Raw genomic sequence first — 22,033 nt, forward strand, 5'->3', positions numbered from 1 at the left:
ATGTCTTTATTAATGAGCACCGTCCCTTATCCAATAAACCAAAGTAGGAGAAGTGTGTGTGTGTGTGTGTCTGACGCCGCAGTCAGACGGTGCACACGCCCCCCTCGAGCGCGGCGCCGTCTCGCCCGTGACGGACAGCTCCGGTAACCGGACGCCACTCTGACTCATGCCCGGGCCCCCGGGCCCTGCTGAGGCTGCAGACATACACACATTGGTTGGTAAAGGATGGTGGTGGTGGTGGGGGGGGAGTCACTGACGCTGAGAACTGATGATGAAGGAAACCGCTGGCAAAGGGCCCCCTTACTGAAAATGACATAACTTGTGGCAAAAGGGACAAAACAAACCACCAACCAGCCCTCTGATACGAGGCTGCCCCCCGCAGGATAGGAGGGGGAATGCCGGGTGGTTGCCCCCCCCCTCTAAAAGCCTAAATCCACTTGGCTGCTATAGGGTTTTAAATGGTATAAATCCAAATGAGACATATCGAGTTACCGTGACGACACCAAGGCACTCCGCACAGATCGATTTCCTCTTTTTTTGGGGTCAAAAACATCTTCAAGAGGCCAAATCCAGAGACTTTTAACTTTATGGTCCATCTTAAATCTTTAATGTATGCTGAGTACGTTCGGGATGCAGGACTGAGGACATGTGCCGGACTCGGGTTTTTTACGCCTCTTGCCCCCCCCCCCCTCTGGTAGCCCCGTGTTTTAACGTCACAAAATCTATGAATTGTGGGTAAATGCCCCTCAGGCAAAGTCTGCATAGATGCGGATTCACAAGAAAATAATTGTGCTGCACAGCGCCCGAGAAATCTCTGACGGACTTTTCCTGGGAACGTGACGTGGGCCTAAAAGTGCCATGTTAAACATGTAGGGGGGTCGGGGGGTCATGGGGTCATGGGCGGGTCGTCTGTCCAGCCACAGCCAGGAGACCAAAGTGCAAACTCACTGAAAACCAGCCCTCTCCTTTTGTTGTGATGATTAATGGCGACCACGTCACGCGCCATCAGGCTCACTGCGGGCCGCGTTCACGGGACGCCAGACATCACGTCTGTGCGGCGCGGCGACCTCCGAGGCCTTGACCTCAGCTGACATTTCACTTCATGCAACAGAATCCTCGGACTCAAACGCCGAGCGATCTCTCTTTACCTCTCGGGTGACCTCTCGCCTGCGTCTCTTTATTTCCAGTCTTCTTTTCTTTTTTTTTCATCCACTCTGTCAGAAACCTACGTGAGGACACACACACACACACACACACACACACACACGCATGCAAACACACGCGTGTGTGTGTGTGGGGATTGGCGTGTTTCCACTCGGGTTCACGGTTTTGGTTTCAGCTCACCCTGCCGACCCGACACCCGGCAGCATGCGGCCGCCGACGCCCTCCTCCCTCCTCCCTCCTCCCTCCTCCCTCCTCTCAGGATGAGTTTACATCTCAGTTACCAATTAATCCCGAGCTCCTACGAGCCGCGTGGCACGCGGTAAACAAACACAGGTGGAAAGTCACCTCCGTGGAGTTCAATCTGCGGAAAATAACTTTGTGATATTTCACAAATGATCCGTAACAATCGCAATATTTCTATCACAAAAGTCTGGACCACGTGCACGCTGGACACACACACACACACACACACACACAGCTCAGACTGTGGTGTCATCAGAGCTCTGGTCTGACTGCATAACCTGTAAAGACGTGCTCAATAATGCATGGTCAGACTAGACGTGGGCAGCGGGACGGAAAGCCTGGCCTCAACTTTGTCTGGACAGTCCAGAGACAGGGCACGGTGTGTGTGTGTGTGTGTGTGTGTAGACGGACAGGACCTTAGCCCTGAGACACTTGGAATGTCACATGCATGTTTACTTTAGCTTTTTTTTCTTCATCCTTATTAAATTATTTCATGATCAAATTGTATTTTTCCTTTCGAACAAACAGAGTCCAGCATGTAAAATATGAATAAAGCGAAAAGTTTGTTTAAATCTGTGAGCACAGGTGAGCATAGAACTATAACCCGTCAGTATAAAGGTAAAGTCTGAGCTGAAGATCAAAGGGAAGAAAGAACAATGCTATCTGCAGCCCTGATATGAACAATCGGACCCAGCAGCACATATCCCTGAGCCCACGGAGCAGGACAGTAAAGTATATTATATCTCATCTTATCTGGTAGGAGTCTGAGGGGCCTCCCTGGCCTTCACCTGCACCCACAAGAGACTCAAAAAGAACAACACATATTATGGAGACATTTAAAAAGAGACAAAACGTCCACAAAGTGAAACAGAACTGCTGCCAAGTGACACGAATACCACGAGAAGAAACAACACAAGTGTGACAGAAAAGAAAACTACAAATAGATAAAAACTAGATAAAAGACAAGTTACAGGTGCAATGAGTCACAAGGAGACCACAAAGAGACTCACAACAATGGGGAAAAGAGGCAAAGACACACAAAAAAGACCAGAGAGAGAACAAGTCAACTTAGAGATGCCAAACAGCTACAAAGAGACACAAACAGAACAACAACAACAATGAAAAGAAGCAAAAGAACCAAAGAGAAATACACACAAAATATACTGAGACAAGTTAGAGATGCAAAACAAACACGAAGAGACTCACAGCAAAAATATGTATAATTGCTTATATATACATTAATATATATATACATTACTATATATATAAATATATAATATATATGACACATATGTATGACATATATATTCATATTATATATATATATAATATATATGACACATATGTATGACATATATATACATTATATATACATATTTTATGTATATATATATATATATATATATAATATACATATATTATGCGGCTCTCTGGTGTGTGTGCAGCTTTATGAAAGTGGTCTGGAAGTCCCTCCTCCCTCCTCTCTCCTCCCTCCTCCCTCCTCTCGCGGGAACAAACCCAAACTTCCTGCTCCGCTGCAGGACGACCTTCCTGTTCCTGAAAACTAAACGGCACCAACATGGCGACCCTCCTCCGCAGGCTGACGGCCCTCCGCTGCTCGTCGAGGCCGGGGACCGGAGCGATTCTGCGGGCAGCGCGCGGCCGACCGTCCGCTCCGGTACCCCGGGACGCGCCGCCGCCGCTGGCCGGCCACGGCCGCGCTCTGACGGCGGGGCTGCACACGACGGCGGCCGAGCCGGTCCAGGTGGACGTAAAGCGGTTAGAGGGGGAGGACGATGGTAGGAGGGAGACAGCCATTCAGTTAATATGCAGCCACTTGCAGGGATCCATCCCATAATATGCTGTGATATAAAATATATATCTACTTCATGCATCACACGCACAGACACGTGGGTTGTTCTCAGACTTCCTGAACACGTGATGGTATTTATTGAAACTTATATTTGAATGGGAAGTTGTATCGAGGGAAGTTGTTTAATTATTTTTTAGTTTGGAAGAATTATGCAGATTTATTGGACCACGTGACCGTTTCCCCCGAAGCGGAAACCCGTTCACGGTCCTGTGAGCTGAAGAACATCCTCAGAACATGTGTGGGCAATGCTGAGACTTTATGGAACCGGGTCATGACAAATTAATTATTAAACACAGATAAGATAAGAAAATGAAAATCTCAAATATGAGTTACGGAGGGATGCAACTGTAAATTATTGATTTTATTGATTTAAATCTAAATATTTTCATACATTTAATAAACACCCACATATTCAATCTCTTACACTATAAGACGAGGATGATCTAATTATGAATTGATTATAATATTATTTCTTTATCATAATGTGATATTTCTTTTCTTTGCTTTGTTGCTCCTCTATTCTTTCATTTCTCACACAGACATAAACTTCCACACTGACCGTAAAGTCACGTGAAGATCACAGTACGGAAGCCCAGAGAGGGAAGTGAGAACTATATAAAGCTCAGGATCACTTTTCCTTCCTGGGTTTATGTTTTAGGAACAAATAACCAAATGTTTTGCCAGGATAATCTTTCTAAGTTCATTAAAAACATTTGTTTTGTGTATTAAAACTCACCTGGAAGGAAACATTCATGCTTTAAGTCCTATTTAGAACATGCGTCAGAGGTGCAGTTCAGCCCCCCTGTGGCCGACATGAGTATTGCAACAACAAACACTTTGAAATGATTCTAACAAAAAAAAAATTATAAGCCCAAATTCTTTTTACTGGCCTGTTTCACATATGAGAAAAAAAATAACTCACCCTGAACATTATTGAGACAAATAGTTTTTTAAATATTGAGTCGCTGCTCTCTCCTCCTCAGGCATCGTGGAGGTGTTGCTGTGCCGACACAAGGCGAGAAACGCTCTGGGCTATGTGTTCGTGTCACAGGTGAGCAGCCCCCTTCATCACACACACACACACACACACACACACTCACACTGAGCCACCGTGTCCCGTGTGTGCAGCTGAGGAACCTGGTGTCCGCTCTGTCCCGCGACTCGGTGACTAAAGTGGTCGTGTTCCGGAGTTTGGTGCCAGGTGTTTTCTGTGCAGGTGAGTTTTTAAAAATATATTTATATTTGTTTGTTTGTTTGTTTGGAGCTTCTGTGACGGAAGATCTGTTTTATTTAAATGACCGTGTGCTGTTGTTACAGGCGCCGACCTGAAAGAGAGGGTCGGGATGAACCCCGCCGAGTCCGACCTGTTCGTTCACGGCCTGCGAACCCTCATGACGGAGATCGGTGAGAGAGAGAGAGAGCGAGAGAGAGAGAGAGAGAGAGAGAGAGGCAGAGAGGCTCTGACACGTGTGTGTATCTGTGTGTGAACCCTCTTCTGTTCTCCCGGCAGCATCGTTGCCCATGCCGACCATCGCAGCGATGGACGGCGCCGCCCTGGGAGGCGGGCTGGAGCTGGCCATGGCCTGTGACCTCCGCACTGCCGGTGAGTGACCTCTGACCTCTGACCTGACCTCGGCTGTCGCGTCCTCCTCTCAGCTGTCACCAGTCCGGTCGCATCGGATCAGAGGCTCAGCCGCTCAGGGCCTCTCGCTGTAGATTCTTTTAATACGATGGATAAGACATTTTGTTTACATCGTAAACATCCTGTTGTTGTTTAACAAGATGGCAAAAAAAATCTTTTTTTAATCCTACTTTTCTTATTAGTTGTTGTGATACCGATATTGAATAGATAGCTACAGACGATGATCAATCCGAGATCTGATATCGTTATTTTAACATATATAACGACAAATAAATGAGTTTATATGTGTGGACAAAACAATAATGTATCAATGGGGAAAATAATCACCACAATAAATTATCATGGAAATGTTTATTGTTACTAAAAGAACGAGAAGAACGTGAAGAAAATGATGCAGAAGACATGTCGAGTATTCGTGGAAAACCGGTTAAAACCGGATGTTCAGCTCCTTCAACAAAAGATAAATTGAGAGCTCTCCAGCGGTCGAGCTAAAAAAACAACAAATCTGTTGTTGTTGTTGTTCCCGTGTTAATGATCCGCCGCCGCGCTCGGGCACGTCGGCCCAGCTGTTCATCACGGAGCCGCACGCCGGCGGTGGAATTGGTCGCGGCAGCTCTGTGATTGGCCGAGTGCCGACCAGCTTGGTTTAGCAGGTGTTGGCTTCAGAGGCATCAGTCAGACGTCACACACGCACACACACACACACACACACACACACCTTAATGACACTCAGCAGCACAGACCTTCAATTGTCCTCTACGTGTGTGTGTGTGTGTGTGTTTCAGCGTACAGCGCACAGATGGGTCTGATTGAGACGACGCGGGGGCTGCTCCCAGGGGCGGGTAAGACGACGAGAAGTCACACACACACACACACAGAAATATAAAAAAGAGAGAGAGAGAGTGTCCGTGGGCCGTTGACCTTGCCGTTGACCTTGCCGTTGACCTTGCAGTACTCCTCTCGTCCTGCAGGGGGCAGTCAGCGGCTGCCGCGTGCCGTCGGCCTGGCGATGGCCAAAGAGCTCATCTTCACAGGTGGAGTCACGGAAACGCTGACACAGCGATGTGGACGCAGGCTGTGATTGGCTCATCACACTTTTCACCTGTCTGCCTGTGTGTCTGTCTGCCTGTCTGCCTGTGTGCCTGTCTGCCTGTTTGCCTGCCTGCCTGTCTGTCTCTCAGGTAAGCGGTTGGGGGGGCAGGCGGCTCTGGACATCGGGCTCGTGAACCGAGCCGTGGAACAGAACCAGAACGGAGACGCTGCTCACGGAGAAGCTCTCAGCCTCGCCCGAGAGATCCTACCACAGGTCAGCTCTTCTTCTTCTTCTTCTTCACTTCCTTGTTTTTCTCCCCCCCCCCCCCCTCCCTCCCTCTCCTCTCCTCTCCTCTCTCTCTCCAGGCTTCTGTCGCTCCATATTTCTTTCACTCCAGCTCAGATGCCCTCACAGTTGACGAGGCCAGAGTGGCAGTCAAGTGGAGAAATGGACCCCGCAAATAGCTACACACACACACACTGACACACACACACACATATACACTGACACACACACACACATACATACACACACGTGTTGGTGTGGATGGAGTGACTGACAGGAGTTTGCATTGAGTGAAAGGGGGAGGAGCTTGGAGGAGATGACGAGCCGCCTCAGGGTTATTGTTTTTATTAATAAGACGATGTCGTGACGTTCAGACCCGACCGTCTCGACTTCTATTTAAAGACACAGGACGCCACCGGAGCTCTGAACCGGTCCTGGAGACAACTCTCAGAATATATTACCAGATATATTTAAATTTGTTCCTCGTATTTGACCTTCACGTCTGACTCTCTCGTCTCTGATAGGCTCCCGTCGCCGTGCGGCTGGCGAAGGAGGCGATGAACAGAGGCATAGAGGTACGTCGGGATTATTATTCATAATAATACTATTATCATTTTTATCTTCACGTCGGTGACTGATCTGTCTCTTTCTTCCAGCTCGACATAAATGCAGCGATGGGCGTAGAGAGGATGTGTTACGTTCGGGTAAGACCCCGCCCCCCCCCCCCCCTCCTCCATCATTTGTGACGCTCGCTCTGACGTACGTGAAACCCTCTTGAGGCCTCCAGTCACATCCCCCTCTCTCTGCTTCCAGGTCATCAACACACGGGACAGAAAGGAGGGCATGGCCGCCTTCCTGGAGAAGAGACCCCCGCGCTTCACCGGGGAGTGAACTCATTTACCCTCATAACAATTAACACCCATTGATTTGGTGTCGGTACACCGGTAGAGGTCAGTGGAGGTCGCTGGAGGTCAGAGGTCGGTGTTTGGTCATGTGACGTTCAGGAGCCGACTGGCGGAGGTAGAACTTCATGGAGGCGCATTTCTGCCTCGGATAACAAAAAAAAAGGGGGAGGGGGTCATTGAGAGAAATAACATCTGAAAATAGAGAAACGTTCTCAAAATAACAAGAAGTCTTACATTTAGAAAACTCTCTTTTTAGATACCAAGTCCAGAATATTTTTGAGAGCTCATTATTTTGAGATGCTAACTCATTATTGTGACGGATTCCCTTTCTTTCATCCCAGTTCTCAGGAATCTGCTCCCATCGTTTAATTTAATCCAAATTCTAGAGGAGAAAGGTTCTAGCACCTTGAACTCGTATCTCACGTCTCCATGTTCCTCTTTGTAATAAAGACGTAACGCACATGGGAACGTATTCTTTATTTCCAGCAGCAACACGGCGTCACGTCTTCCATCTTCAATTGAACTCTTATTTTTGTATCAACTCGATTATCAAACACACAACTATTGATCCACAGGAAACAACGAGGCTCGATTCACTGAGCAGGGTGTGTGTGCGTTTAATGTTTTCACTTCAAAACTGAATCAAAACAAAACTCGTGGATATTTCCCATATTTTTATCTCTTTTCTCTTCATCATAATTCTCAGAAGCAACAGAACACACACACACATTATAACAATGTTCACACAGCTGATACTAAACAACCCAACTTCCTGTTTCGCTCAGTTATCTTATGTACGAATGACAGACGTTTATTTGTTGTTTTTTAAAGATGCATTTACTTGTACAGACACACACACACATGCCACGCAACGTTTCCCAAAGGAGTAAACACACACACACACAGCTGTGACATTTAAATCCGTCATGACGAAGCTGACCAATCGAATCATTTTCCATTCTGGATCTTCTGATTTGGGGGCGGGGCCAAACATTTAACGGAAAGGGAAAAACAAACTGCCGCTCCTCAGAGACGTCTGTAAATAAACATTTTCCTCTAACATTTGAACCCGGTGAACTCCGCCCCCGGCGAGCGTCCCGTCGCATCAAAAAAGGCTTTAAAAAATAAAGAGGAGCGCAGCGGCAGGATGGAGAGACCCGGAGGCGTGAGCTCCAGTAAACAAACAAACAAACAAGCGTGCACAGTGAGAGCGTTCAGGCAAACTTTAATCACGAGAAACAAAACGCAGAAAGAAAATAAATAAAGTTAGTGTGTGTGTGCACAAAGAGTTGCGTGGTATATAGTGTTTCCTCGAGGAAGTCTCCTCTGTAGTGGGACCCGGCGTGCTGGGCCAGGGGGGGGGGGGAAGGGGGAGGAGCCTCATTTTCTGAAAGAGAGGAAATAAATGAATCCCGTGGCACCCCAACACCAAAACAATCACAAAATACATATTTCTTTTGAAATAATTCCCCATCGCCGTTCTTCGCCACAGCGTCTCCAGCACATCATTTAGTAACGAATAACGATCTTAAATGTTAAAGTAATGACTGCGCTGCCTGCCGCCACCTACCGCCACGGGAGAGTATCTAATTACTAGGCCAGCCGCTGTATTTAACTAAATAATCTATCTCTGCTGGCATCCGCGATCGGCGCTCTGAGCCTCTTACCTCTGGGGGGCGGGGCCGGTGGTGGGGGCGGGGCCGGTGCGCCCCCTGTGGCGCTGCAGGCTCTCCAGGATGCTGGCGGCCAGCAGCTCCACGTCCTTGTGGGTCTGCGGGTTCGTGTGGACGAGCTCCAGCTGCTGCAGGCCGCCCTCCTCCAGCAGCATGCTGCAGTAGCGAGCGGCTGCAGAAACACATGGGGGGGGGGGGGGGGGTTAACACATCACGCCTGTCGGAGTCACGAGCGAGCGACCTCGACTGGGAAACGAGTCGCTCCGCCTCACCGTTCTTGCTGCAGACGTGCTGCATGGCCCACGCCGCCCACAGCTGCACGCCGGGGGTGTGGAAGCACTCCAGCAGGGGGAAGAAAGGGTTAAAAGACCTGAGGGGCGAGAAGAAAAGGTTTCATATTTAGTCCACGCCACCTGGCGGTGTGTCTGACTCAAAATACACCTCTGAACATGCACTTCATAAACAGCCTTTACTGAATGACGATTGTCTATTTGAGCGTAGAAATATTATAGAAAGAATATTTCTCTAATATTATAACAGAAATCCATTTCATTTGAAACCTTCAAAATAAAAGCACAGGATAGAGAAAGGCGTTTGCATGTCTTTCAAGCCGTCATTGGCCAGATCCGAGGATCAGAGTCTACATTAAGTCTCACCTGTAGGCCACCATTTCACACTCGGGCGCTGGCCACTTCATGATGACGTCGTGCTAGAGAGACGGACACAAGGTGCAGAAGACTCAAACGGGCGTTTCAAAACAACAACAACAACAACAACAGCCGCCGCGGGGCGTTTCCCTACCAGCTGCTCCAGCAGCTCGGCCCGCAGCTCGGGGCCGAGCGTCCAGGCGTCCGCCCCCCGCGACGTCAGGTGGGCGAGGATGCCGGCGGCGAAGTAGCTGACCTCCACCTCGGGGCTGTGCAGCAGCGTGCTGATGTGGTCCAGGAAGCCCTGCACCATCAGCTCCACGTGCAGCTCCCCCACTTCGGCGATGTTGTTCTGCAACCACGACGGGACGTTATCGGTCATTTATTACGTTTCTATTAACAGGGGTCAGACACGTGGTGACCAATGAACAGGGGTCACACACATGACCAATGGACAGGGGTCACACACACGACCAATGAACAGGGGTCACACACACGACCAATGAACAGGGGTCACACACACGACCAATGAACAGGGGTCACACACACGACCAATGAACAGGGGTCACACACACGACCAATGGACAGGGGTCAGACACACGACCAATGGACAGGGGTCACACACATAACCAATGGACAGGGGTCACACACACGATCAATGAACAGGGGTCACACACACGACCAATGAACAGGGGTCACACACACGACCAATGGACAGGGGTCAGACACACGACCAATGGACAGGGGTCACACACGACCAATGGACAGGGGTCAGACACACGACCAATGGACAGGGGTCAGACACATGGTGACCAATGGACAGGGGTCAGACACATGGTGACCAATGGACAGGGGTCAGACACACGACCAATGAACAGGGGTCACACACATGGTGACTAATGAAATCCCAGAACTTTTAACCAAAATTCCAGAAACCAAACTTCTTTTTTTTATCTCTGCGTGCATGAAATAGTGAGAAAATGTCGTATTTAAACTAACAAAGAATTCCAAAGCATACAGTAAATAACCTGAAATGACTCAAATAAATGAGACAATAGTTCAAATTAAAAGAATAAAGATTTATGTCTTTTCAGCTACGGTGCGTTCACTTGCAGCGTGGAAAATATGCGAGTATGAAAGAGCGAACGGCGGCTTATATTTAGAGCGTCACTCTTTTAAAAAGCATATTCATTATTTAGAACTCAGCGTAAATGCAACATATCAATATAACACATGTCCAGGACTCCCCCCCACCCTAAGGACTTTTCCAGGTTTTCCATGAGCGTCCGAACCATGTATTTAAAAAAAAAAGGCGACGAGCGGGCGGTGAACTCACCAGCAGGCCGAGAACCTTCTGCTGAATGGACGACTCGTTGGGGAAGGACTGCAGAGGGAACAACAACAACAACAACAACAACAACAGTGAGTCAGCCTGCCCCCCCCCCCCCCCCACACACACACAGACTGATGATGTCACAGGTTTGTTTGCGTGTTGACATTCCCCGTGTACCTCCAGCACTTTGATGAACAGGTCCAGGCCCTGGTTCTCGATGAAATGGCGGCAGGTGGTCGGCGACTCGTCGGTGAGGTTCCAGAGCGCGCTCAGCGTGAACTTGAGCGTGGCGTCCACGACGCCCTGCGTGGCTTTCTGACGCACGATGTGGAGCAGTTGCTAAAATAAAATAAAAGAATAAGGAGGGAGCATAGAAGCAATGAAAATAATATTTTTTGGGGGGCTATTTATAAATTATTAGAAAGGAAAACGGCTATCACAAGAAAGTCTGAATACGTGGATGGACATTTACAAACTGGAACAATTTGAGATAAATCACTCCCTAGTTATACATTTCTTTTAGTTTTTTGTTTCATCCTGTCTTTTTGTTGTTGTTTATCCTTTGTTTTACACTTCTAGCTCTAAATATCCCCAAATCCAGGTGTGAAAAACGTGTTGCATCATTCCCTAGAAGACTCAACAGGCTTCTACTCAACACTGAGCCAAGGGGCTGGAGACTTAGGACCATGGGATATTTCAGTTTTCCTTTTTTAATACATTTGCAAAAATGTCTCCATTTCTGTTTTTTTCTGTCCAGATGGGGTGCTGAGTGAACATTAATGAGAAATAAAATGAACTTTTTGGATTTTACCAAATGGCTGCAATGAAACAAAGAGTGACACATTTAAAAGGGGTCTGAATACTTTCCGTACCCACTGTATATGTATCACTAAAATGAGCATCATCTCAAAATCTGCACATGCATGTAAACTGTCTGAAAGACATCTGTAAATATCTAACGTCTTTATATCAATAAAAAAGAACGAATGAAAAAATACCCATTATTAGGAGGTGAAAAGGAGAGACGCTCACCTTCACGATGAACAGCTCGGCTCCCAGCTGGGCCGTCTGCTCCGTGGACAGCTGGGGGACAAACGTCTCCGCGGTGAGGACGACAACACGACAGGAACGCACAGGTTATATAATATCAACACGCATTACCACATCTACCTTGGCGGCCAGGATGGAGATGATGGCCACGGCCATCCTCTGCATGTTCTGGTCCTCGTGGTTGCAGAGCCACTGCATCACCAGCTTGGCAGCTTCGAACCTGCAGCGCGCATGTATACACACACACACACACACACACACACACACACACGTGTGTTTGCACACGCATGTAGTCTTTGAAATGTACTTCACAACGACGCCTCTTCTGAAAGACGCCCGGTCACCTGTTGAAGGGAACCTCCTGCAGGATGCGGTCGCTGCACAGGGACAGCAGGCAGTTCTTCTGCAGCTGCAGACAGAGAGAAGACAACAACAACAACAAACGCCATCAGTTCAAAACCCGACAACAACGACGTCTCCACCTCACCAGGTGAGTTCTTCTTAAACGAGGCCAGGAAGGCAAAGGTCAAAGTCATCCTTATTAAACATACAGATGGAAAGTGTTTCTCTCTTGTCCAACACAAAGTGATTGTCGTAATAATATAGTAATAAAGTGCAAAACAACAACAACAAAGAACATTTAGACCTCATATCATTTATAAATTAAGAACTATAAAAAAAACGTTACGTCTGATTTACACGCAGCTTTTTAAAATGTTGCTTTCAGAAATATCATCGAGTTTAAAACAATATCCAGTAGAAGCATCCTCCCTCAACGACCGATTCATATCTCTCTGTTCGGTTCACACTCATTTTAATGTTTAATAAAGCACAATGGAGCTGCAATGCACTCTATTTTATATTTAGAACAATAGATTCTGAGGCCGGACATTCGTTTGCATCGTGTTTCTTGATTTTTAAAATGATTTCTTAAATAGTAGTCCTAACTGTTTTTAATGCGTTGTACGGCGACCTCGAGTGCCTTAAATATTGAATCGGGTCAAAATGACCCGAAGGCAACACAAGGGTTAAAAGGCGCCTTATAAAATAAATGTATTATTAGTATTTTTATTATTTCCCTTGCCACTAAATTTCATATTTTCCATTATTATAACGACTGAAATCATTTAATATCTTATTGTTGAATATGTTCACACGCGTGTGCTCCTGCACTTCGCCTCTTCACTGTCGCCTCAAGTCACTCCTAACGACCTCATCGAAAGGTTCATTAATGACGCCATCTGCCTCGCGGCGGTGCGCCATTAAGAGCTGCAAAGCATGTTGGGGGTGGGGGAAGGGAGCTCAGGAGGGACAGTACTCTACAGCTTGGCGAGACCGGTGACGTAGACAACTATGACGATGCAATAGATTGGTCATGTTTCATCTCGTCGCTGGAAAAGAAAATGGCCTTTCCTCTCCCGGAGACTCCTCGTGCTGCCGTCAGGTGAGACAGCCGCATGTTGGCATGAAGCTACCTGCTGGTGGTTGGGGAACGTCCTCATGGCCTCCAGCAGCAGCTGGGTGACGGTGCTCAGCAGCCGCACCGGCATCCCCGCCGCCAGGTCCTGCTTCGTCAGGTTGAAGACGCAGGCGCTCGCCGCCAGCTGCACGTTCAGCGTGGCGGGGTGGTTCTTCATGCCCAGCACGACCAGCTGGGAGAGAGGAAACCAGAGAAGAAGAAACTCTTATGACTATTCTCTGGTGTTTAGTGAAGTCTCTACAGGTGTGTAGAGGCCCATCTCCAGTGTTCTAATGGCACATTGTGTTATCGCCTTAGAAGACGAACGGAGGGGTAGAAAACTCATTAAACCCTTTTTATGCGAGCGCAGCTGAAAACAGTTACGCTGCTTAGAGAAGCTATAAAACTGGCCTTCCTTTGAGCCACAAGAAGAACAACATTAATATTTACAATAATAATCATGATATATAACCTCGTCAATGTCTTGACTAGATTTTATATTCATTTTGAAATTTATTTGATAAATAAAAGTGTGAGTTTTAATAGAAAACACCAAATTGTCTGTGAGCCCAAACTTCTGAACAGCAGTGTGGGTCAAATAGAGCATCCCAAAAAGTACGGGAGACATTTTTTAAAATTGAAATGATTAAAAGAAGGACTTAATTCCCAGGTGAAGCAACGTAGGTTCACCTTGAGGATGTCGGGGCGGGGCTTCTCCATCACGTGCGTGAGGCTGAACAGGTGGAACAGGGCCTCCCTCACGAAGCCTTCCCTCTCGCTGTAGCGCCGCAGCGCCTCGCAGATCTGGGTCTCGTAGGCTTCTCCCGTGACCTGCGGACACAAGAGGATCCTCGCTGTAGCCAACCGGCGTCAACGTTGCGCAACGATCACGCCAACGTGGACGCTTACCTTCAGGGTCCCTTCTCCGGAGAGGAAGTCGGAAAATCCGGCGTCCGTGGCCAGAAGTCCCACGAAGGTCATCCCCGGCCTCTCCTCCACAAACGCCTTGACCGCCGCATCGGTGACCTGCAGAGTTCACACGCTGTTAGACTGCATGGCCAGACACACACACACACACACACACACACACACCTGTTTCCTCCCGGACACGTCCAGCGACACGAGGGCGGGGAGGATCCCCGGCTGGCCGAGCAGCTGACGAGCCACGTCGGAGGTGAACTGCTTGTCGTCGCTGATGTCCAGGTGCTGAAAAACCACATGGTGGAAACCATAAGTGACAATAAAACAACAGGCTCCTTCCTTCCTTCCTTTGATCGTTTCCTTCCTTCCTTCCCCTTTGTTTCTACCTTCTGTCCTTCCGTTTCCTTCTTTCTTTTCCTTCTCCTTTTCCTTACTTCCCTCCATATTTCCTTCCTTACCTCCTTATTTCCTTCCTTTTTGTTCTTTTCCTTCCTTTCTTCATTTCCTTCCCTAATGTCCTTTCTTTCCTTTCTTCCTTCCTTTTCCTTCCCCTTTGTTCCTACCTTCTGTCCTTCCTTTTCCTTCCTCCTTTTTCCTTATTTCCCTCCCTATTTCCTTCCTTCTTTCCCTTCTTATTTCCTTCCCTCCTTTTTGCTTCCTTTTCATTTCTTCTTTTCCTTCCTTCCTAAATTCCTTCATTTCCTTTCTTCCTTTTCCTTCCTTAATGTCCTTTCTTCCTTTTCCTTCCCCTTTGTTCCTACCTTCAGTCCTTCCTTTTCCTTCCTCCCTATTTCCTTCCTTCCATCTCCTTCTTTTCCCTCCTTCCTTTTTGCTTCCTTTTCATTTCATCTTTTCCTTCCTTCATTTACTTCCTTCCTTTTCCTTCCTTAATGTACTTTCTTCCTTTTCCTTCCCCTTTGTTCCTACCTTCAGTCCTTCCTTTTCCTCCCTCCCTATTTCCTTCCTTCCTTCTCCTTCTTTTCCCTCCTTCCTTTTTGCTTCCTTTTCATTTCTTCTTTTCCTTGCTTCCTTTATTTCTTTTTTCCTTCCTTAATGTCCTCCCTCCCTCCCCCCCTCTAACCTGCAGAGCGTCCAGCTGGCCTATGACGGCCAGCAGCTGCGCGGTGCTCATCTCCAGCCTCTTGAGCTGGTGCAGCGTGAGCGAGCGCAGCCGCTCCTTCAGGCCGAGCAGCGGGCTCAGGTTGGTCACCGAGGTGTTGGACAGGTCCAGGCTCTCCAGCCGCGGCAGCGAGCACACGTCCGCCAGCCCGGAGTCGTAGAAGTCCACGTTGGCCAGGGAGAGCGAGCGGAGGCCCCGCAGGGAGCTGAAGCGATGGCCGATCGGCTCCTCCAGGGAGGACATGGTGAGGCCCGTCAGGACCAGTCGCTGGAGGGACTCCTGAGGAAGAGGAAACGAGAACTTTAAACAAGTTTAAATTACTCTAAACCTCGAGGCCGCCTTGATACAAACGCCTCCTTCACCTGACAGTATTTATTGGTGGCCAGTCCCTGCAGGATGTCGGGAATGGTGAGGTCTGCGTTGACCCTGGCGGCGTCCAGCTCCAGCAGCCGGTGGGAGCAGAGGGCTTTCTGGAAGGCCTCGGCGGAGATGCGCGCCGTGCGGACGCAGGCCCGCCTCAGACGCAGGTACTCGCAGGTGCGGAACACGCCCACGGTGCTGTCGTTCAGCAGGCCTGCAGGCGGAGACGAGGCGCTTTATCATTTTGGGACTTGCACAATGCCGAGTCGGCTGGGTTTTGGTTTAGGTGACAACACACCATCAGATTAGGACTTTACAAAGGATGCATTAAAAAGAAAAAAGACTGCAGTGCTTCCTGTTTATATTGACCGGTTCAACAGGTGATTTAACAAGTACAAAAAACTCTAAACATAATAGGCCCATGTTTACCTTCAGTGGCCATCTTGGCCAGCAGCTGGTCCGCCAGCTCCTGCGGGAAGAGCATCGCCTCTCTGAAGCGCAGCGACCCATCCGGGCGCTTCACGCAGAAACACTCCAGGTTCTGGCTCACGTGGGTCAGACACAGGTCCGCGAGAGCCGGCGGGGACGCCTCGTCCTGGGAAAACAAGCACAACATGTTGCATTCAATGTCCTTTAAAAAAATGTATTTAATAATGTTGTAATGGCGTCAATTAAAGAGCACAACTGACCGTGTTTAGGAAACTACAGGCCATAGTAAAAATAAAAAATAAAAAGGCAAAGAAAAAAATATTTGTTTTCTCGTAGTTTCCGTTTGTTTTGACGTTTTTATTAAAACGTTAACTGGCACGAGACGACGAACACCGACCGGACCGTGCGCGGCAAAGCCAGCTAACTAGCTCACTTGTTGTCGCCTCCGTTGAGGAAAATCGCTCTCCGAGCAAACGTGTCGAAAGCTCTCTGCTGTGGCGGAATTCATCTTTTTAAAATACAAATTACAGCGACTATAATCACCGTTGCGACCGCGGTTCTGAATAACGCAACTAGGAAGGAGGTATTGTGTGTGCTTTCCCCTACACGGCAGTTAGCTAGTTTCTATTTTGGACAAGACAGACATAAACAAAAGGTCACAACCGTCACAACACTGGAAGTGCATTAGCGAAAGAAGGTGGGCGGGACTACGGAAGCCTGGAGAGGACGGTTATTAAAAAACCCGGAAGTGGTCATCAGCAGGAGACACGCCGACGCACCCGCGGTCATGTTTGGTCACTTGTTTGCAGAGGGAACTATTCGATAGGTAATTAGAGGGCACTTTTACAACAACTTTACGGTTATCAACCTTATTTGGTGCTTTATTCTTTCATTTGAAGGAAACGCGTTTTGTAGCAGCGCTCGGTAAAACCGTTCACCAAGGTCACAAGTGCCGGTGTGTGTAGTGGGGGAGCTAAGCCTGCAACCACGTGCGGTTTATAGGAGGCAGTTTTTTTTATTTTTAAAGCCACATAAGTGCAGGAAATATGGCTGGACTTATAGACTTTAAAGACGAGAAGGAAGTGAAGCAGTATCTGGACAATTTGGGAGTGGAGTACAGCTTCCAGTGCCACAAAGAAAACGACGTCGAAGGTAATTAAAGCTCACGCGCTGTTCACAGGCCGATGGTGCTGAAACACTGGACACCAACGAGATAATATAATGGTATTAGATGCATATAATGTATAATAAACATGTATACAAAAACCAAGGACAAGACAATCCAGATATTACCAACTTACAGAACATGAATGAAGAAATTAGTTATATAAGTCTTATTCAATTCAATTCAGTTTATTTGTATAGCCCAATTTCACAAATTACAAATTTGTCTCGGAGTGCTTTACAATCTGTACACATAGACATCCCTGCCCCAAAACCTCACATCGGACCAGGAAAAACTCCCAAATAACCCTTCAGGGGAAAAAAAGGGAAGAAACCTGGAGGAGAGCAACAGAGGAGGATCCCTCTCCTAGGATGGACAGATGCAATAGATGTCATGTGTACAGAAGGACAGATTTAGAGTTAAAATACGTTCAATGAATATGACAGAGTGTATGAATAGTTCATAGTAGGCATATTCCACGATGGAGACCTCCACGATCCATCAGGGAGATGGCGGTGGGGAGGAGGAGTGGGCGGAGTCTCAACAGGACAGTGGCGTAGTCATGAGCAGGAATTCCACGACCCAGACGATCCATCAGGCAGATAGGATCTATGCCGTCTCATAGGGTCCGATGACCCCATGAGACGTAAAGTCAAAAGGACTTCCGGGGAGAAAGCAGAGTTAGTAACGTGTGATTGAGAGATGAAAATTCATCCTTAAGGAGAGAAAAAAAAGGAGATAGGTACTCAGTGCATCCTAAAACGTCCCCCGGCAGCTATAAGCCTATAGCAGCATATCAAGGGTCTGGACCAGGTGAACCTGATTCAGCCCTAACTATAAGCTCTGTCAAAGAGGAAGGTCTTAAGTCGACTCTTAAACGAGGTGACTGTGTCTGCCTCCCGGACTGAAATTGGAAGCTGGTTCCATAAAAGAGGAGCTTGATAACTAAAGGCTCTGGCTCCCATTCTACTTTTTAAGACTCTAGGAACTACAAGTAGTCCCGCATTTAGTGAGCGTAGCTCTCTAGTGGCGCAATATGGTACGACAAGCTCCTTAAGATATGATGGAGCATCACCAATCAAGGCTTTGTACGTTAAGAGAAGAATTTTAAAAGTGATTCTTGATTTTACTGGGAGCCAGTGCAGAGCAGCTAGTGCAGGAGTGATGTGATCTCTTTTCTTAGTTTTAGTGAGAACACGAGCTGCAGCATTCTGGATCAACTGGAGGGACCTAAGAGACTTATTAGAGCAGCCTGATAATAAGGAGTTGCAGTAATCCAGTCTCAAGTAACGAAGCGTGAACCAATTTTCTGCATCTTTTGAGACAAGATGTGCCTGATTTTTGAAATATTACGTAGATGAAAGAATGCAGTCCTTGAGATTTGCTTTACGTGGGAGTTAAAGGACAAGTCCCGATCAAAGATAACGCCAAGATTCTTTACAGTGGTGTTGGATGCCAGGGCAATGCCGTCTACAGAATCCACATCACCAGATAATTGATCTCTGAGGTGCTCAGGGCCGATTAAAATTACTTCGGTTTTGTCTGAGTTTAACATCAAGAAGTTGCAGGTCATCCATGTTTGTATGTCTTTAAGACATGCTTGAATTTTACAGAGTTGGTTGCTCTCCTCTGGTTTTATCGATAAATATAGTTGAGTGTCATCTGCATAACAATGAAAGTTTATGGAGTGTTTCCTGATAATATTGCCCAAAGGAAGCATGTATAAGGTAAATAAAATTGGTCCAAGCACAGAACCTTGTGGAACTCCGTGATTAACGTTGGTGGTTATCGAGGCGTCATCGTTTACAAATACAAACTGAGATCGATCTGATAAATAGGATTTAAACCAAATTAGTGCCGTGCCTGAAATGCCAATCGACTGCTCCAGTCTCTGTAACAGGATGTCATGGTCAATGGTGTCGAATGCAGCACTAAGGTCTAACAAGACCAGGACAGAGAGGAGTCCTTTATCTGCTGCCATTAAGAGGTCATTTGTAATTTTCACCAGTGCCGTCTCGGTGCTGTGGTGTTTTCTAAATCCTGATTGAAATTTCTCAAATAAACTATTATGATGTAGAAAGTCGCACAACTGATTTGCGACCACTTTCTCAAGGATCTTGGAGAGGAAGGGAGGTTAGAGATCGGTCTGTAGTTAGCCAATACCTCTGGATCCAGAGTGGGCTTCTTCAGGAGAGGTTTAATAACAGCCACCTTGAAGGAGTGTGGTACGTGGCCTGTTAGCAGAGACACATTGATAATATCTAATAGAGAGCCGCCAATTAAAGGCAAAACGTCTTTAAGCAGCCTCGTCGGGATGGGGTCCAAGAGACAGGTAGACGTGTTCAAGTAGAAACCGTTGAAAATAATTGGTCACGGTTGATAGGAGAAAATCCTCCAAATATACACCAGGGCATACAGCGGTTTCCAAGGCCATTCCACTTGAGGACAGATTGGCACTGGTTATGGGCAAGAGATTATTAATCTTGTCCCTAATAGTTAAAATCTTTTCATTAAAGAAGTTCATAAAGTCATTACCACTAAGGTTTATAGGAATGCTCGGCTCCACAGAGCTGTGACTCTCTGTCAGCCTGGCTACAGTGCTGAAGAGAAACCTGGGGTTGTTTTTATTTTTTTCTATTATTGATGAGTAATAGGCTGCTCTGGCATTACGGAGGGCCTTCTTATATGTTTTAAGACTATCTCGCCAAACTAAGCGGGATTCTTCGAGATTAGTTGAACGCCATATGCGTTCAAGCTTTCGTGACGTTTGCTTCAGTTTGCGGGTCTGAGGGTTATACCAGGGAGCAAACCTCCTCTTCCTCACTGTCTTCTTCTTCAGAGGGGCTATCGAGTCCAGTGTCATTCTCAGAGAGCCTATGGCACTGTCAACAAGATGATCAATCTGGGACGGACTATCTATGACATTGTAATAAAGCTCTGAGGTGTTTAATAGATACAACTAACATTAATTAATGACTGGAAATGCATCATCTCACTAGAAGCAGAAGATAACCCGTTAAAGTCAGCTGTCCGGCATAAGATAAATGCCCCGTAGGTATCAGAATATAGTAAGACATCTTTTATAGAGATGTAACATGTGACGTCCGTCTCATCTCTTCTCCTCACGTCGCTCTCAGGGTGCCAGAGGCTGGCGGACTACTTTGAAGCGGTGAAGAGGAACTACGAGTCTGCAGCTCAGGTGCTCAAACACAACTGTGAGAAGAATGGACACGGAGAGAGCTGCTATAAACTGGGGGCGTACTACGTCACCGGCAAAGGTATCGACCAGTAGTATGACATTAGGTCTTCAAGCAAAGTAAAGTGAACTCCAGATTTATGGATGTATTGAAGTCACCGGTTACATTGCAAAATAAAGTTTACCAAGCAAATACACATGAAGAATAACATATATCTTTCTTGGAGTTCAAATGATCCAACAGTATATACTATGTAGTTAAAGGACCACCTTCTGCTTCGGAAGTAGCTGGTTAATGTTATAGTCACTTGCTGTCTTCTCTTTCTGTCTGATTTGTATTCAAGTGATGGATTTAAAGTTCTCCCCACCAGGTGGCGTGACGAAGTGTCTGCAGACGGCCTACTCCTGCTTCATGCGCTCCTGCCACACCGACGGGAAGAAGTCCCGGGACGCGTGTCACAACGTCGGCCTGTTGGCCCACGACGGGCGAGTCAGCGAGGGGGGGGCCCCCGACCTCGCCGTCGCTCGGCAGTACTACGAGAAGGCGTGCGGCGCCGGCTTCGCCGCCTCCTGCTTCAACCTCAGCGCCCTGTTCATCAAGGGCAACGCCAAGGGGATGCCGCCGGACATGAAGCAGGCCGCCAAGTACGCCGACAGGGCCTGCGAGCTGGGACACGTGTGGGGCTGCGCCAACGCCAGTCGCATGTACCGACTCGGGGAGGGCACGGAGAAGGACGAGAAGAAGGCCGAGCAGCTGAAGAATCGGGCGAAGGAGCTGCGCGGTTTGAAGAAGGAGAGTCAGCTCAAGTTCGGGGAGTGAACGGGACACTGTGTGTGTGTGTGTGTGTGTGTGTGTGTGTGTGTCTGTTCGCATGTAGGAGGTTATATGTTGCTTAACGGATGTGTGTGGCTCGGCTGCAGTGTCAGATTCAGGGAGTAGTATTGACTATTTATATTTGTAGATTCCAGCCAAAATCTAAAAATGCTTAGTTGTGATTCGTGTACAGTATAAGATGATATGTAATGACCTTGTAAGGACTGATTTGTGGGGTAAATAAAACATTTTTGTGAATAACTCTGAAGGAAGTACTTCTAATACACAGTCCTAAAATACTCTATTACAAGTCAAATGTACTTAAAGTATCACAAGTTGGAGTAGTCATCATGCAGAGTGTTATATTAATATGAAATAAGATATTCTGTTTTTTATCACTAACAAATACATGTAAGAGCATTTAAGTGTTTGTCCATGTGGAGCCAGTTTAATATGCATTGCGTACTACTACTGGGGAGATTAGTATAATACTGCTTTAATCCTTATTTTTTATGTAAAAGTGACAAGAAAACAAATAACCCATTAAGTAACATTCATTTGATGCTAACTTTAAGTGTCAAATAAATACAGTGTAATACATATATTATAAGATTCACCTATAAAATGCAGTGGAGAAGAAGTAGAAAGTAGCATAACATTTAAATACTAAAGTGAAGAAGTAAGTAAAAACTGTTATTACATGTACTTTGTTACATTCCAC

The 22,033-nt window shown here is 47.0% G+C and overlaps 3 protein-coding genes across 3 annotated transcripts; 2 read left to right on the forward strand and 1 right to left on the reverse strand.

Moving 5' to 3' along the window:
- The first annotated feature begins 2,912 nt into the window (after positions 1-2,912).
- Positions 2,913-7,607, forward strand: echdc2 (enoyl CoA hydratase domain containing 2). Its single transcript, XM_056415558.1, has 11 exons — positions 2,913-3,206; positions 4,264-4,331; positions 4,409-4,496; positions 4,598-4,684; positions 4,791-4,883; positions 5,708-5,764; positions 5,894-5,956; positions 6,104-6,228; positions 6,765-6,815; positions 6,897-6,944; positions 7,054-7,607. Exons 1-11 carry the CDS (start codon positions 2,987-2,989, stop codon positions 7,129-7,131), a joined length of 978 nt encoding a protein of 325 aa, XP_056271533.1. The 5' UTR covers positions 2,913-2,986; the 3' UTR covers positions 7,132-7,607.
- Positions 7,608-7,804: 197 nt separating this feature from the next.
- zyg11 (zyg-11 family member, cell cycle regulator) lies at positions 7,805-16,823 on the reverse strand. The gene is made up of 18 exons (XM_056415511.1): positions 16,398-16,823; positions 16,138-16,303; positions 15,711-15,922; positions 15,310-15,627; positions 14,400-14,513; positions 14,217-14,333; positions 13,998-14,138; positions 13,324-13,500; positions 12,193-12,257; positions 11,969-12,068; positions 11,831-11,881; positions 10,976-11,137; positions 10,802-10,849; positions 9,620-9,817; positions 9,475-9,527; positions 9,091-9,188; positions 8,813-8,990; positions 7,805-8,532 (listed from the first exon to the last, which is right to left on the reverse strand). Exons 1-18 carry the CDS (start codon positions 16,419-16,421, stop codon positions 8,526-8,528), a joined length of 2,229 nt encoding a protein of 742 aa, XP_056271486.1. The 5' UTR covers positions 16,422-16,823; the 3' UTR covers positions 7,805-8,525.
- Positions 16,824-16,890: 67 nt separating this feature from the next.
- On the forward strand, positions 16,891-21,580 carry LOC130194498 (cytochrome c oxidase assembly factor 7). The gene is made up of 3 exons (XM_056415588.1): positions 16,891-17,289; positions 20,440-20,580; positions 20,870-21,580. Exons 1-3 carry the CDS (start codon positions 17,184-17,186, stop codon positions 21,316-21,318), a joined length of 696 nt encoding a protein of 231 aa, XP_056271563.1. The 5' UTR covers positions 16,891-17,183; the 3' UTR covers positions 21,319-21,580.
- Positions 21,581-22,033: the final 453 nt, after the last annotated feature.

This window comes from Pseudoliparis swirei, chromosome 5, assembly GCF_029220125.1.
Source record: "Pseudoliparis swirei isolate HS2019 ecotype Mariana Trench chromosome 5, NWPU_hadal_v1, whole genome shotgun sequence".
In the NCBI taxonomy this organism is placed as follows: Eukaryota; Metazoa; Chordata; class Actinopteri; order Perciformes; family Liparidae; genus Pseudoliparis; species Pseudoliparis swirei.

Coding starts and splice junctions, on each gene's coding strand:
- echdc2 (XM_056415558.1), top strand. CDS start 2,987: ATGGCGACCCTCCTCCGCAGGCTGACGGCCCTCCGCTGCTCGTCGAGG. Junction 3,207..4,263: donor GTTAGAGGGGGAGGACGATG/GTAGGAGGGAGA, acceptor TCTCCTCCTCAG/GCATCGTGGAGGTGTTGCTG. Junction 4,685..4,790: donor AACCCTCATGACGGAGATCG/GTGAGAGAGAGA, acceptor TTCTCCCGGCAG/CATCGTTGCCCATGCCGACC.
- zyg11 (XM_056415511.1), bottom strand. CDS start 16,421: ATGGCCTGTAGTTTCCTAAACACG. Junction 13,501..13,997: donor CCCGCCCCGACATCCTCAAG/GTGAACCTACGT, acceptor CCTCTCTCCCAG/CTGGTCGTGCTGGGCATGAA. Junction 9,189..9,474: donor TGTGAAATGGTGGCCTACAG/GTGAGACTTAAT, acceptor CTCGCCCCTCAG/GTCTTTTAACCCTTTCTTCC.
- LOC130194498 (XM_056415588.1), top strand. CDS start 17,184: ATGGCTGGACTTATAGACTTTAAAGACGAGAAGGAAGTGAAGCAGTAT. Junction 17,290..20,439: donor CAAAGAAAACGACGTCGAAG/GTAATTAAAGCT, acceptor CGTCGCTCTCAG/GGTGCCAGAGGCTGGCGGAC. Junction 20,581..20,869: donor GTACTACGTCACCGGCAAAG/GTATCGACCAGT, acceptor TCTCCCCACCAG/GTGGCGTGACGAAGTGTCTG.